General features: G+C 39.2%; 1 protein-coding gene across 7 annotated transcripts; it reads right to left on the reverse strand.

The window, feature by feature from the left end:
• Window positions 1-185: 185 nt before the first annotated feature.
• LOC115747730 (SWI/SNF-related matrix-associated actin-dependent regulator of chromatin subfamily A-like protein 1) lies at window positions 186-11,984 on the reverse strand. Of its 7 annotated transcripts, none has more exons than XM_048273313.1 (26): window positions 11,596-11,984; window positions 11,416-11,452; window positions 11,176-11,264; window positions 11,012-11,067; window positions 10,822-10,897; window positions 10,461-10,527; window positions 10,036-10,102; window positions 9,840-9,906; window positions 9,099-9,182; window positions 8,971-9,012; window positions 8,573-8,728; window positions 8,150-8,227; window positions 7,459-7,527; window positions 7,296-7,361; window positions 7,081-7,209; window positions 6,523-6,579; window positions 4,472-4,561; window positions 4,224-4,289; window positions 3,428-3,496; window positions 3,256-3,360; window positions 2,973-3,098; window positions 2,533-2,591; window positions 2,384-2,420; window positions 2,022-2,177; window positions 1,295-1,341; window positions 186-1,065 (listed from the first exon to the last, which is right to left on the reverse strand). In XM_048273313.1, the coding sequence occupies exons 1-25, from the start codon at window positions 11,773-11,775 to the stop codon at window positions 1,315-1,317; spliced, it is 2,055 nt and encodes a 684-aa protein (XP_048129270.1). In that variant the 5' UTR covers window positions 11,776-11,984; the 3' UTR covers window positions 186-1,065; window positions 1,295-1,314. The 7 variants fall into 7 exon arrangements, with proteins under 7 accessions (XP_048129270.1, XP_048129268.1, XP_048129266.1 ...); XM_048273311.1 differs by having other exon boundaries at window positions 1,313-1,341; window positions 3,256-3,363; XM_048273309.1 differs by having other exon boundaries at window positions 3,256-3,363.
• Between the last annotated feature and the right edge of the window lie 910 nt (window positions 11,985-12,894).

The raw sequence follows: 12,894 nt of genomic DNA on the forward strand, positions 1-12,894 counted from the left end.
TTGGGAATGTTCCTGGAAAGAAAAGTTACTTGATCTGCTTGAAGATATTCGGTATATACAGAAATAACTGATGAAGTGATGAAAGCGTTAGCAATTCAATCTTTCCAGGGTCTCGACAAAGTCTTGACTTGAATACAGTATGTCAATTGAGCCTCTGCAGTACAACAATACTGAGATTCTATACCTACACAATCTGTAGGAAATCTTAATACCAATTCTTTGTCGCCCGACAACAATCCCAATGGAAGCTAAAAGCTTTCGTGTAACTGCCCGACATGCAGGAGTACAGGTAGATCAGAACAGCATCAATTTGCTAGAGAAGGCCAACACAAAAAGATCTTGGCCAGCTGACCTCATGCTCCTAGAACTTGACATTTGGAAGGGCAGCTGCCACTTCCGGCAGCAAATACCCAGAAGAATTTGTATCCAATCTTCCTCTTGATGACTCACTCCTTCACAGAAAGGTTGAGATCGAAAACAGCCAGCTTAGAAGACTCTTGACACCAGCAGCTCCGAATGAAACATCTGCAAACTTTTTCTGTATTATGCTCCACCATATGACTCAGCGACAGGTCACTCATGTTATGATGTGCTAGCCCGATCTTATTTGCTATTACGTGTCTCTGTTCGGTACCACTGAATTTTGAGCGTCTGTCTCTTGTTCTCCTACAATGTTCTTTAACTGGCCAAAATGAACCCTTCCATGGAACTTCGTTTTAACGACCAACACGGAAGGGATAGGAGATTGTATGGTACCGACCCTGAGGCTTCAGATCTATCTTCCGTGATTCCTGCACCAGTTCATGACTGAACCTGTCGAGCATTCTTCTTACGTCACAAATCAAAGGCGTGATGCCTTGTATGCTCCAAGGACACCTCCCTATAACACTTTGTTTAGCATTCACTCATTCATCCTATTGAAGCAGCTATGGTCACCTCTGATGTACAAGCATAGTACAGTTCATTCCATAATTCCCTCTCATGCATCTAAACCCTTCCATATGCTAGTACATCAGCTATTTTCGTCTTCAATGAACAGGTTGTCGAGGCTAAGCATGGTTATAGCTGCACAAAAGAGGTAGCTCAGATCTATCAATTTAGCAGTTTGTAAAAAATCGTTAATGAACTTCAGTGCTTCCATCCAAAATTATGGCAAGACACAAGGAAAAGATAACAAACATGAATATCCAGCAAATTGTTGCTCTTCTAGCGAAACACCTTGCATGCACAATTTCCTAATGGGTTGTTTTGTGTTATTTATTTCTGCGAAGCATGCATTCCACTTGTACACTACCTTTAAGGGGGCATTAGCATTCAATGCCTGGGAAATTTCAGCTTGCGCTGAAGGTCAGAGGGGTCACCATTGTTGCAACGCTTCACGAACGAGTCAAGTGTTTTCTGCTTGCCAGGGCTATTAAATGTTATCTGCTTTGCAGGGCTGTTGCTAGTTGGGTGGCTAGCTGAGACTTCCAATGTCTTTCCATGGCCATCAAGCACCTAATTTAGAAAGCAGAGTAAGGGTGAAACTTTTCCAAGAGTATCAGCATCACCCCAAGAAAGAGAGAGATACTATCAGGAGCACTGCAAAAGAGAGGGTATAGACATGGAGTAGTTGTTTCGGGAATATGGGTAGCAGGCATTAATAACAGCAGTAAAATATAAAGAAGCATGATAATTTAGAGCTGACTACTGAGCAATTCACCTGATGTTCAGAGGGGTCATTGTTAACTACACAAGTGTGTTTTCTGCTTGCGGTTTAAATGTTATCTGCTTTGCGCTTTGCTAGTTGGTGGCTGCTGAGACTTCCAATGTCTTTCCATGGCCATCAGCACCTAATTTAGAAGCAGAGTAAGGGTGAAACTTTTCCAGAGTATCAGCATCACCCCAAGAAAGAGACTATCGAGCACTGCAAAGGGGTATAGACATGGTAGTTGTTTCGGTAATATGGGTAGCAGGCATTAATAACAGCAATAAAATATAAAGAAGCATGATAATTTAGAGCTGACTACTGAGCAATTCACCTGATGTTCAGAGGGGTCACCATTGTTGCAACGCTTCACGAACAAGTCAAGTGTTTTCTGCTTGCAAGGGCTATTAAATATTTTCTGCTTTGCGGGGCTGTTGCTAGTTGGGTGGCTAGCTGAGACTTCCAGTGTCTTTTCATGGCCATCAAGCACCTAATTTAGAAAGCAGAGTAAGGATGAAACTTTTCCAAGAGTATCAGCATCACCCCAAGAAAGAGAGAGATACTATCAGGAGCACTGCAAAAGAGAGGGTATAGACATGGAGTAGTTGTTTCGGGAATATGGGTAGCAGGCATTAATAACAGCAATAGAATATAAAGAAGCGTGATAATTAGAGCCGACTACTGACAGCAATTCACCTGACCCAAATTTTCCAGCTTGCTCTGGACAACGTCCCTGAAAATAAATGTTTGGCAAAGATGGTTGTTTAAAAGTATCACATAATTGGCCGCAGTCAATATGCACACAACCTCAACGGCGATACTAGCAAAAAAGGAATAGCACCTACCATATTATGTCATCAACAGTGTCATTTGCCAGCAGGTAATATATATTGACTGAAGACACCTGAAACACAACAAACAAGCTTGTCAAGAAACCCATATGGACAGTGTTAGAAATTTAAAAGACAATGACTCAACACTATAATTGTGAACGAGATGAAACTAAAAATGAGTATTGATGACCAATTCAAAAAGATGCTACAAGCTATAGTAGGAGCAAATACTCTTTCATGAGCAATGATTGGTGGTTTTTTTAACTACAAAGCCGAATCGAACCTGATTTACTGATTGAACTATGGTCATCAAATTGCAAACCCTCATTAGTTAATTTTGGGGCTATAAAGCAACCTTTCAGTCAACATACATAGGAAGCGACAAACTAGTACTGCTGACAGCTGCAGACTTTGGACAACTTTCGTCTGTCACCTTGATTACAATGCTTTACCTGACCAATCCTGTGAGCACGATCTTCAGCTTGAATTAGATCACCCGGCGTCCACGATAGCTCTGCAAATATAACAGTGCTTGCAGCTGTTAAGGTCAGACCAACACCTCCAGCTCTGATTGATAGCTGCAAAAATGAATCAAACCTCAGTCTTCATCAATTAAAGGAATTGTAGAGGAGAATCACGAGGAAAAAAGGGTGACAGTTGATGCATCTGACGTGAAAGAACTTATAATGGAAAATCATGAACTTGAACAAGTAAAAGATAAAGCAACTGTCATACTACTGCTGCCCTTATTGCATCTTTCCCTTGGAAATCAGTAACCAAAGCTTGCCTTGCCACTGCAGGTGTACTGCCATCAATTCGTATGCAACCAACCTTCTTCTTCTTCTGTAAAATTATCAAGATGTGTAAACGAAAGATCAATCTGTTAAATACTAAAAGTTGGTCTTACAAGAAGAAATTCATGTATTGCGTCGATCATTGGCTGGTGATGCGCAAAAATGAGAAACTTGCAGCCTGCCTGCCAAGTATAAGCAGGTTAGAATGTTCTGCCTCCAAAATGCAAAATGCAATTGCAGGTACCAAGAATCTTCAGTACTATTAGAGCAAGGGGGTAAAGTTATCTATAACCTCAAGTACATCAACTAGCACTTAATGTAGAGCATGCCTAAAAGCAGTACTACTGTAGAAAATTTCCACCCAGAATAAGAAAGTTCAATCAGCTAAAGAATCAAATTGTTCATTTAAAAACAATTGAAGCCATTGAAGTCAGAGATTCACCGCATCAGACTCCCACATAAATTATTAGAGAATATCATGATCATTCCTATCAAAGCAAGAAATCTTTCGAAAGAATGAGATATCTTGGCAGCACTTCTTGTTTTAAGTCCTAAAATGGTGATATTTAATGGTGACAGTAGCTCAAATTGCAGAAAATGATAACAAACAATGCCAACACAAATTCTTTTCCTTCTCTAAGAGTTGAAGAAATGCCAGTGCTAGTCTAGATCACACCAAAATTGAATAGATACTTAATTTTATAAGATTTTCAAAGAAAAAGAAATGTAGCAATGGGAGGACATATAAGTTTGAATAGTTTAAGTATGCTCTCTGCATTGCAATTCCTGATTATATCAATAATCAACGAGACAAAACACAAGTTTAACTGTCACAATTTCTTAAATCGGAAGTACTAGCCACATACTTATTGGAATGCAAATGGACTAGGAAATAGGTCAGTCGATTACCTCAACAACCGTTTCTAAGTAGTCTAAAACTGCTGGGATTTTGGCTTCAGCAGAATCAGTGTATATCTGCAGACAATCAGTGCATTAGAGCGCAATATTTTCTTTTCCTCCAAATTCATCCTGGGTCAGGGTGGTGGGGTTGGTGTTCATAAATACTTCTAATGAACTGAGAACGATGACCTTAACGGAAATGACTTCACCACAAAATATACTCAGTTTTTACATCTTGTGCATAAAGACCTGAATACCTTGCTAATCAGGTTCTTCTCAGAAAATTTGAGCGACTCAGCATCTTCTTTTGATGTGCAGGCCTTGATTCTTTCTTTTATCACCTTTAACTACAAAAACGAAATCAATTGGCAACTTTCTTTCTTCGCACGCAGAATGTCATTTGCAACTTGCAAGAAACAATAGGGACAACATAATAGTGATTAGCCAGAAACATGATATGAACAAGAACTGTCACAAACCATTTACTGCAATTAACCATTCACAAGTCCGAAAAAAGAGCCAGAGCCGGAAATATTCATTTTTGGGTAGTTAAGCTAATCAGGCTCCATCTCTAATTCCATCAATTTAAAAACCGACCACATAGCTTGCCAAAATCAGAAAGTTCATATATTGTATACTAAAAGCACATATGAAGTAAATAGGGAATTCCACATGCCATGCAACACTTCTCAATAATTGGAGAAGTAACCAGATTCCGTATAGATGAAGGCCATTTTTCAAAAACAATTAGTGCCAGCTTTTCCTCTCCAGAATTGGGATCATCTTAACAGCTATTTTGCTCATTCAATGATGTGAACAACAGCAAGCACAACAAACTAGACCTTATCCCACTAGGTAGGTGCCATACATAAATCCTACTTGTCAATGCACTCAATCTTGCATCAGATCCTCTGCTCTAGATACTCCATATCTTTTCTTATTGACTCCACATTCTTCAAAGTCTCGCCCACCCTTTCTAGCCCGCTTCACCATTCCTTGATCATATGTCCTCACTGAACCCGAAGGTCCTAGTTTTAACATGACCGAATCATCCCAAACGTGCTTCTCTCATCTTATCCTTGACTGGAGCAACACCTAATTTTTCCCGAACTGATTCATCATTCCTTGGTCATATGTCCTCATTGGACCTGAAGGTCCTAGTTTTAACATGACCAAATCATCTCAAACAAGCTTCTCTCATCTTATCCTTGACTGGAGCAACACCTAATTTTTCCCTAACTGATTCATTTCTAATCATGTCTTTTCTAGTGCGCCACCACAATCCACAAATCATTCTTGTATCTATTACACTCATTTCGTGCAATGTTGGAGTTCAAATGCTCAGAACTACGTGCTACAGACAATTCTGTCAGTGCTGGTTCATTTCAATGATATCACATCAGATGTATGCCTTTGGTTTCTGTAAGCCTCAAAAAAGAAACACCAGCGCAGCAGTAATTTTACTGCTGAATATAAAGATCAAAGTTGCACCCAAACTTTAAAGGAGTAAGTATATATAGTTCGAAAAGTAGTAAAACCATATTGACAGATAGAAAACAAGGGTAATTTTCGGCTGACAAAAATTGCAGCTCACAATGCCGGCGTTCCCTCTGTCCCCCTCCCTCATACTCACTAAAACCTTACTGGCAAGGAACAACAAATGGGTAGTAGAAATATGCTGAGGATTTGAAGCAAAGACAGGCTCTGAAAGCTTCAGAAGCTTATAAATATTAAAAGCATGCAAACCAATTTACTCTATGAAACAATGGCACTAATATATGGAAGTCCATGCAGAAAGGTCCTCCCAAGTCCAATCAACTTATCAAATGCATAGACTCAGATGGTTGTCAGGGATATGAAATGAAACTCCCAAGGTAACAAAAGTTATATTTATTCATGTGAACAAGATACAAGCTGAAGCTCCAAAACTACAATTCAACTGACTTTGTAGCTACAGATTTTCTCATGATTTTAGTTATTAACTTTAGATAGCCCGATATTGATATGGTTTGATAGTGCAATAAAAAGAAGTGTTCTATCAAATTAGAACCAAAGTTCTTATAGAAATAATTCACAACCAGGAAACTTTGAGAAGAGAGAAACTGATGCTCCGCCTGAGAACCTAAAATTCCACTTCAAAACATCAGCACCTCACACTACAATTGTAATTGAAGTCGCTGGATTAAATTTCTTATGCTTAGGCACACTAAGAAATCAACCAAGGTAATTCAATACATATGGTTAAAATTATGCCATAAAGTGAAGAAAACATTTTTCATGTCCAGTCATCTCAAATCAATCTCATTACCTCACAGAACAAAGCATTGATCTTTTTCATGTCCTTATCAGCCAAATTAAGGAAAACCTGAAACAAAGGCCGAGAAAAACTGATGTAGAAAGATTTGAAAGAGTGTACCGGAGATTGACATCATTGGGATAAAGCAAAAGCTCCCCCACCGACAAACGATAAAAGCACTGCAAAATGGATTACAAATTCATTCTCGGATGTGTCTCCACACTCATCAGAGTTAAGTCATGCTTTGCTCGCGGAAGTGTCTAAATCGACTACCCAGCGAGCGTAGATCGCCCACTACAAGACGAAGAAATTGCTCAAGTTCTAAGGTCAGTGACCTGACTAGCTACATCAAAGCAATAACTCAATTGCTACTTGGAGTTTTCAGAAAGCAAATCATTAAGAAAATAAAACTTTTCTTAGCCTTTGTTTAAAGAAGGTTCTCATTTCCCCATAGTGATAGAAATAAAGAACTTAAATGTAGAACATTAACAAGCATGACTGTGCGTATGTTAAACAATGGCTGTAGGAGGACTAATGTCCAGAAAGAGAGTGGAGACTATAAAAAGTTACCTGTTGCCTGCGTTTAACTGGGAGCTCAGAAAGGACTTCCTTTTTAAGCCTTCGGATCATAACTGTTGCCTTCATCAGATGGTGCAATTCTTCATGGTTGCTGGTGCCTTGATAAACACCAAAAATTCCCTGAAAAGGTTCTCTTGTTAAAGAAGTAGTCTCCAACAATTATAACTTCAAAGCACAATTATTGGGCAAAGTCAAATGTCACATACGCCCTTGCAATATCTTTGACCGTATTCATGAACATTTTTGTAAACATCTGGATAGAGGGCTTCAAGCTGCAACGCATAAACAGGTTAAGTAGACACAAACTTTTGATACATAACTCTAGTTCCTAAAAACTTTACCAGCTACAACTTTAAACAACTCAAGTACCTGTTTGTGAAGCTCAATTGGTCTAGACAAGGCAGGGGTTCCACTAAGCAAAATTGCATATTGCGCTTTCTGGAAAGTTATTATTGAAGTTCAGAGAGAGAGAGTGTGTGTGTTTGTTGTGTCCGCATAATGCATTGTCAATAAAAATATAATCAAAGAGAAAACACGATGCAACATAAAGTTGTGCACTTCTAACAAACCAGAATTCCAAATATTAGCTGAAAAAGATGAGGCAACTTTCTGAATAACAAGCAAGCATCGAGCTAAAGATGCATGCCATGTGCCCTATAAATAATTGCCAGAGGAAAACAATCAAACTCAACAAATGAAGTCAGATGTTTCATGTCCAAGCTGTCAGAAGAAACTAAGTTTTGAGCAATCAATCAGATGATTGATGGGCAGTCTTCCAGAAACTTCCTCGATGAAAAATATGCATTACATGGGCAAACCAACCTATAAAAAGCATATGGGCATTTGAATTCAGTGATGAACGAACTAATATAGAATATACTGCTTTGTAAAGCACTGGAGTCCAGACAGGCGGACACCCTCAATATATCATAAAATTACCAAGCACTGTATTGTATATCACTATTGTCTGCCTTGTGAAATGCACATCTAAACTTTCATCTAGCAGGTAAATAGTGCAAATGGCAAAATAACTGATCCAAATTATTAAAATTCATATAACCTTTATGACAGGAAGGGAAGCAGTTGTCCTCTTAGCTTGTGCATTTTTCAGGAAATGTGATTCATCTGCAATCACAAGCTGTATGAAAACATCAACTTTAAAAGCATGCACAGAAACACTAAAAAAGCGCTGAATATAAGAGGCGAAAAAGAATTAGCTAACAAAGGTAGAACATCAAGGATCAGCTTGAAAACTCTGCATCAACTTATTAGGATGACTCATTAGGATGGCCATCCTCATCCAATTTACCAGTTTCCATATCTCTAAACAGAAGGCAGAACATCAAGCATCAGCTTAAAAACTTCCTCACAGTCATGCCCCTTCACTATGACTTATTTTATCCCAATTAAAGAACCAATTATGAAATTATCTAAGGTAAATTAAACAGATGGTCAGAAAGTAAGATTGATTTGTGAGCATTACCTTGAAATCTGATGACATTAGCAAATTCTGTAGCTTTGGGACAACATCATAAGAAATTATGTTAAAAAGGCCATCAAGATGTACACTGCTCTTGGTGTTTGAGGACACTATCCTGAATCCACTTCTGTTTGATCCACCACATTGAGATAAAAGAACCTAACAGACAATCACCATTAGCAAGGAAAGAAGAGACAAGGAAGAATATATAGATTTAAGATGATGACTTCAGATAAAACTCCTAGAAGGCAAGGTCATAGGCACTATTCAATAAATTACCATTTCTGACATTGAAAAAACATATCTTAACAACATATCCAGCAACACTAGCATCAGACATATAAGGTCAAAGAGGGCAGCAGCCGAAGTAAGTAATATAGACAAACAACAGAATAACATACAAGTATGTCTGACGAAGGAATATTTAGCCATTGCTGAATCATCTGCCCAAGGAAAAGAGTAAAAGCATTCAGGCCCAGACTGCCATCTTGTAAAATAATAGTTAAAGAGACAGAAAGCAAACACTCACTGTAGCCCAATGCAAACGCAATGAAGATGGTGTGAGCACAAGAACAGGCCATGAATCACGAACGCATGCAGCAACAGCGATAGCCTGCGTAGATCGAAAGGATAAGAAGTGCAAACTTAAACAAGGGAAGTCATCAGTCTATGGCTTTTGCAAGCATCATGCTTCCAAATTCCACAGAATTCAGACAGTACTTCCAAAAGCATCTGTAGAAGTCACATAATTTTCTTCTCCCTTTTGTTGCAAAAGAGATCCATGCAAAGACTACAGTTGCAAGACAAATTCTAACATAAATAGATTGTATACACCTGTTAGAATATATAAATTTTCGCTTGCTTTTAGGGTTGTGGTCCCATCATCTTACATGGTTGGGGTGGTCCCGTTCATCTTTCCGGCCCCTTTTGCCTCCCCAATGAATATTTCCACGCTTAGTACTGGAGGAAAAAAGCGTGGGGGTGTTAGAATATATAATATTACCCGCTTCTTCTAACTTAAGCTTTTAGGTTTTGGTCCATCAATCTTACAACACCAAACTTAGGGATTATTCTGTACGGAAAATAAAGTAGGTCCTCATGATAACCAAATACTGGTGTTATCTAATAATAGCATCAAACATAACACATCCAAAGAACTGAAAATTTATTACCCTTCCCAAATGACCTACTACTCAAAAACCAGATATTGCAGGGAATTCTGCAAGACAGAAAGACAGCCAGGGTTCTAAACTAGAGATCAGGGTAGCACCTGTAAAGTCTTTCCCAGTCCCATTTCATCGGCTATTAGTACGCGAATTCCATGCTGCAAGACAAACCTGAAAAAAAAAATTTACGCTAGGCAATATTTTATAAATGACTAAATTGAGAACTTGATGTTGAATGTTTTAAGTAAAAGAACGTGTCATAACATTTTCTGACAATAGAACATCATAGTATGTACATACCGAACACCATCCCGCTGAAATGGAAGAAGCTTAGATTCAATAACACTGGGCATACTGCCATATTGTTCTGGCAACATAAAAAGAAAAAAAATCAATGGCTTGATAGAACAGAGACGGGAATTAACCCCAAACCAACCCCCCAACCCCACCCAAACAAAAAACAGTGACTCCAACAAAAAATGTGTCTTTATTAAGACTTCACATGCAGCCCAAAGTACACTCTCTCATTAATCTCACTATCCAACTTCGACACTTACACAATTTGTTTCGATGTTAGTAATGCACTAAACTAACAATCATTTCAACATATAGTTTTTTTTTTTTGGTTGAACATTTCAAAATATAGTTAGATCATGCACTTTAATAAAAAGAATCGAGTTCAACAGTTGAATATACTGGACATTTCAGATGCATCAACTCTTCACCTTGTAGATCCGGGAGAGCAGCTGCAGCAGCAATAGCTCGGCATACCAAGGGATCCAAGTTCACTATCTGCCAAAACAAGAAGGTACATTGTTAGTTGAAAGGAAACATGAAGCAAATGATGGCCATAGAAATCAATATTCATAAGTTGTGGAATAGGGCATTTCCATTGACAACTTGCATAGTCAACACCAACCATTGCCTGATATGAAGTGTAAATTTGCCGACGCATCCATACCTTATAAGACCTTGCAAGATGATAAACTCAACTTGCATTTCTATCTATTTTAAGTATGCATATACTCATACAGAACATAATACACTTATTTTGGTGAAGAATGATGGGAGGTTATGAGCTACCACCTCAATTCTAGAGCATCGTTCTTCAGCAAGAACTTTTTCAGCTGATGGCAAAGAAGACAGTGGGAACATCCAAATTCTGCAATGCAATAACACCACCTGTGAGTATGCTATAAGAGCAAGTACACAAGCCACACAACCACGTCAGATGTTTCACACAAGCACACGCTTGTAGAGAGAGAGAAAGAGAGACCTTTCTTTTGCATTCCAACTGGCATTAGGGATCTTGCGGAAAGCAGCAACAATAACCTTGTGGAAGATAAATTTAAATGGAGAAACAACATAAAAAAACTCTCTTTCAGTTTTCAAATAAAAGGACTCTTTCACTGCATATGACATTGGAGAACACAAACAAACCTGGTCATATGGGAACTTTGCAGCAACATTTCCACTGGAATGAAGATAAAACTTAACAGACGACTTCAGCAGCTTTTTCCCAGGTTCATCTAACAAACAGTTCACAGTGAAGTTCAAAATCAACACCAGACCGCTGCTTCCGAAACCAGACACAACATTTTAGTCAAAACAAGACAAAACAAAATCAGGCCTCATAACCACAACTTGGGAAGGAAAATCGAAGAGGAGCAACAATTTTACCAGCACATGCTCTAGACGTGGCCGGAAAATCTTCACCCTGCACAACGACGACCGAATCAAAACCGCTGCTACCGAAACCAGGACCGCATTCACTAAAGCGATCACAAGCGATCACACCCAAAACCGTAACGACAAGCAAATTCACTAGCGAAAAAAATGAAGCCCCGACGAGCAGGAAACCTTGTTGGGTCGAGAATCGGGGACGACCCGGGAGCTGTTCCAGTCGTGGTTGCTCGGAGTGGAAACGGGAGACTGCGGCTGGTTCCGGGCGGAATCGCGAGAGCGGGAGAGCTGCTGGAGAGCGCTCCGTTCGAGCGAATCGAAGTCTTCAGCGCTCAAATCCCAGTCGTCGTCGTCCATCCCGGGCTCAATTTCGCGCCTTTTCTCGCTTCTCCTTTAATCCCCGGTAGTTCTTCAATGGAGTTTGCAGATTTTTTTTTTTCCCTTCCGGGTTCTTGGAAGAGAATCGAACCTGCGGAAAGTAAAGTGCTTCGCAGCTGCTGCTTGATACTGGGACTAGCCGTTTCAAGAGACCAAACAAGAACAGCCGAACAGAGAGAGAGAGAGAGAGAGAGAGAGAGAGGTACTTCTAAACCAAGGAGTCAAGAATGAGCACAGCTTTTTCCAAAGTGAAACATGGGTGGACCCCATTCAGTATGGTACCGACGACAATCGGAGAATCCGACCGGTGTAGATTCTAGGTCCAGTGTATATGCATGGTAGGCTCCACGTCCTAAAAATTAGAGAATTAATTCGGGTAGTGGTGAAACTTGAAACATAAACATCTTGTTCTATGTCTTTTCGGGATCTCGCCACATATTAGCGTGTAATCTGAAGTCATTAGTCTAACCTTTTATTTTCGATATATTCATGATTGAGATTTTTATTGTGGTAATGTTTCATGTTCTTCGTATATGTGATGAGTTAAGGGTGGACTATAGCAGCAACAAATGGTTGTAATTAGAAATGATAATTCATTATAAATGTGAATAGAGTAGGGTAGATTTCGGGATTACAAAAATAAGGAATCGATTTGGACCGGTAAGTTTCGTGTAATCCGAAAATAACCTAAAACTTCTCAACCCTACAATTAAGGGAGTCAAGAACGTATAGTCGAGAAAATGAGAATGCGATGATGTTTACTTGATCTAAATCAAAATACTCATGAATGTGATTATATCTTTGATATTAATCGAAGAGAAGCGATTTGGATAATCGGTGCATTTATTTAGTTAGCATTCGCTTATCATCATCACATATGAGTTTTTGACGTTCCCGGTGTAATTTGCCGCATCTAATTTTAGGACTTTAAACTATTGTCAGTTGTTATGTAACCAAAAGAGTTTGTGAGACAGAGAACGAGGTTTCCCAGGTAAAGATCATTTTGGCTGTTGCCCTTTTGTGCTGGTCCGTTCCGTACAAACTCAATGCATGGCCAAGAAGGAACCTTCCTGGTGACGTTCCTCAGAAGGGCCAAAG

The sequence above is a fragment of the Rhodamnia argentea genome, chromosome 1 (assembly GCF_020921035.1).
Source record: "Rhodamnia argentea isolate NSW1041297 chromosome 1, ASM2092103v1, whole genome shotgun sequence".
NCBI classification, from domain to species: Eukaryota; Viridiplantae; Streptophyta; class Magnoliopsida; order Myrtales; family Myrtaceae; genus Rhodamnia; species Rhodamnia argentea.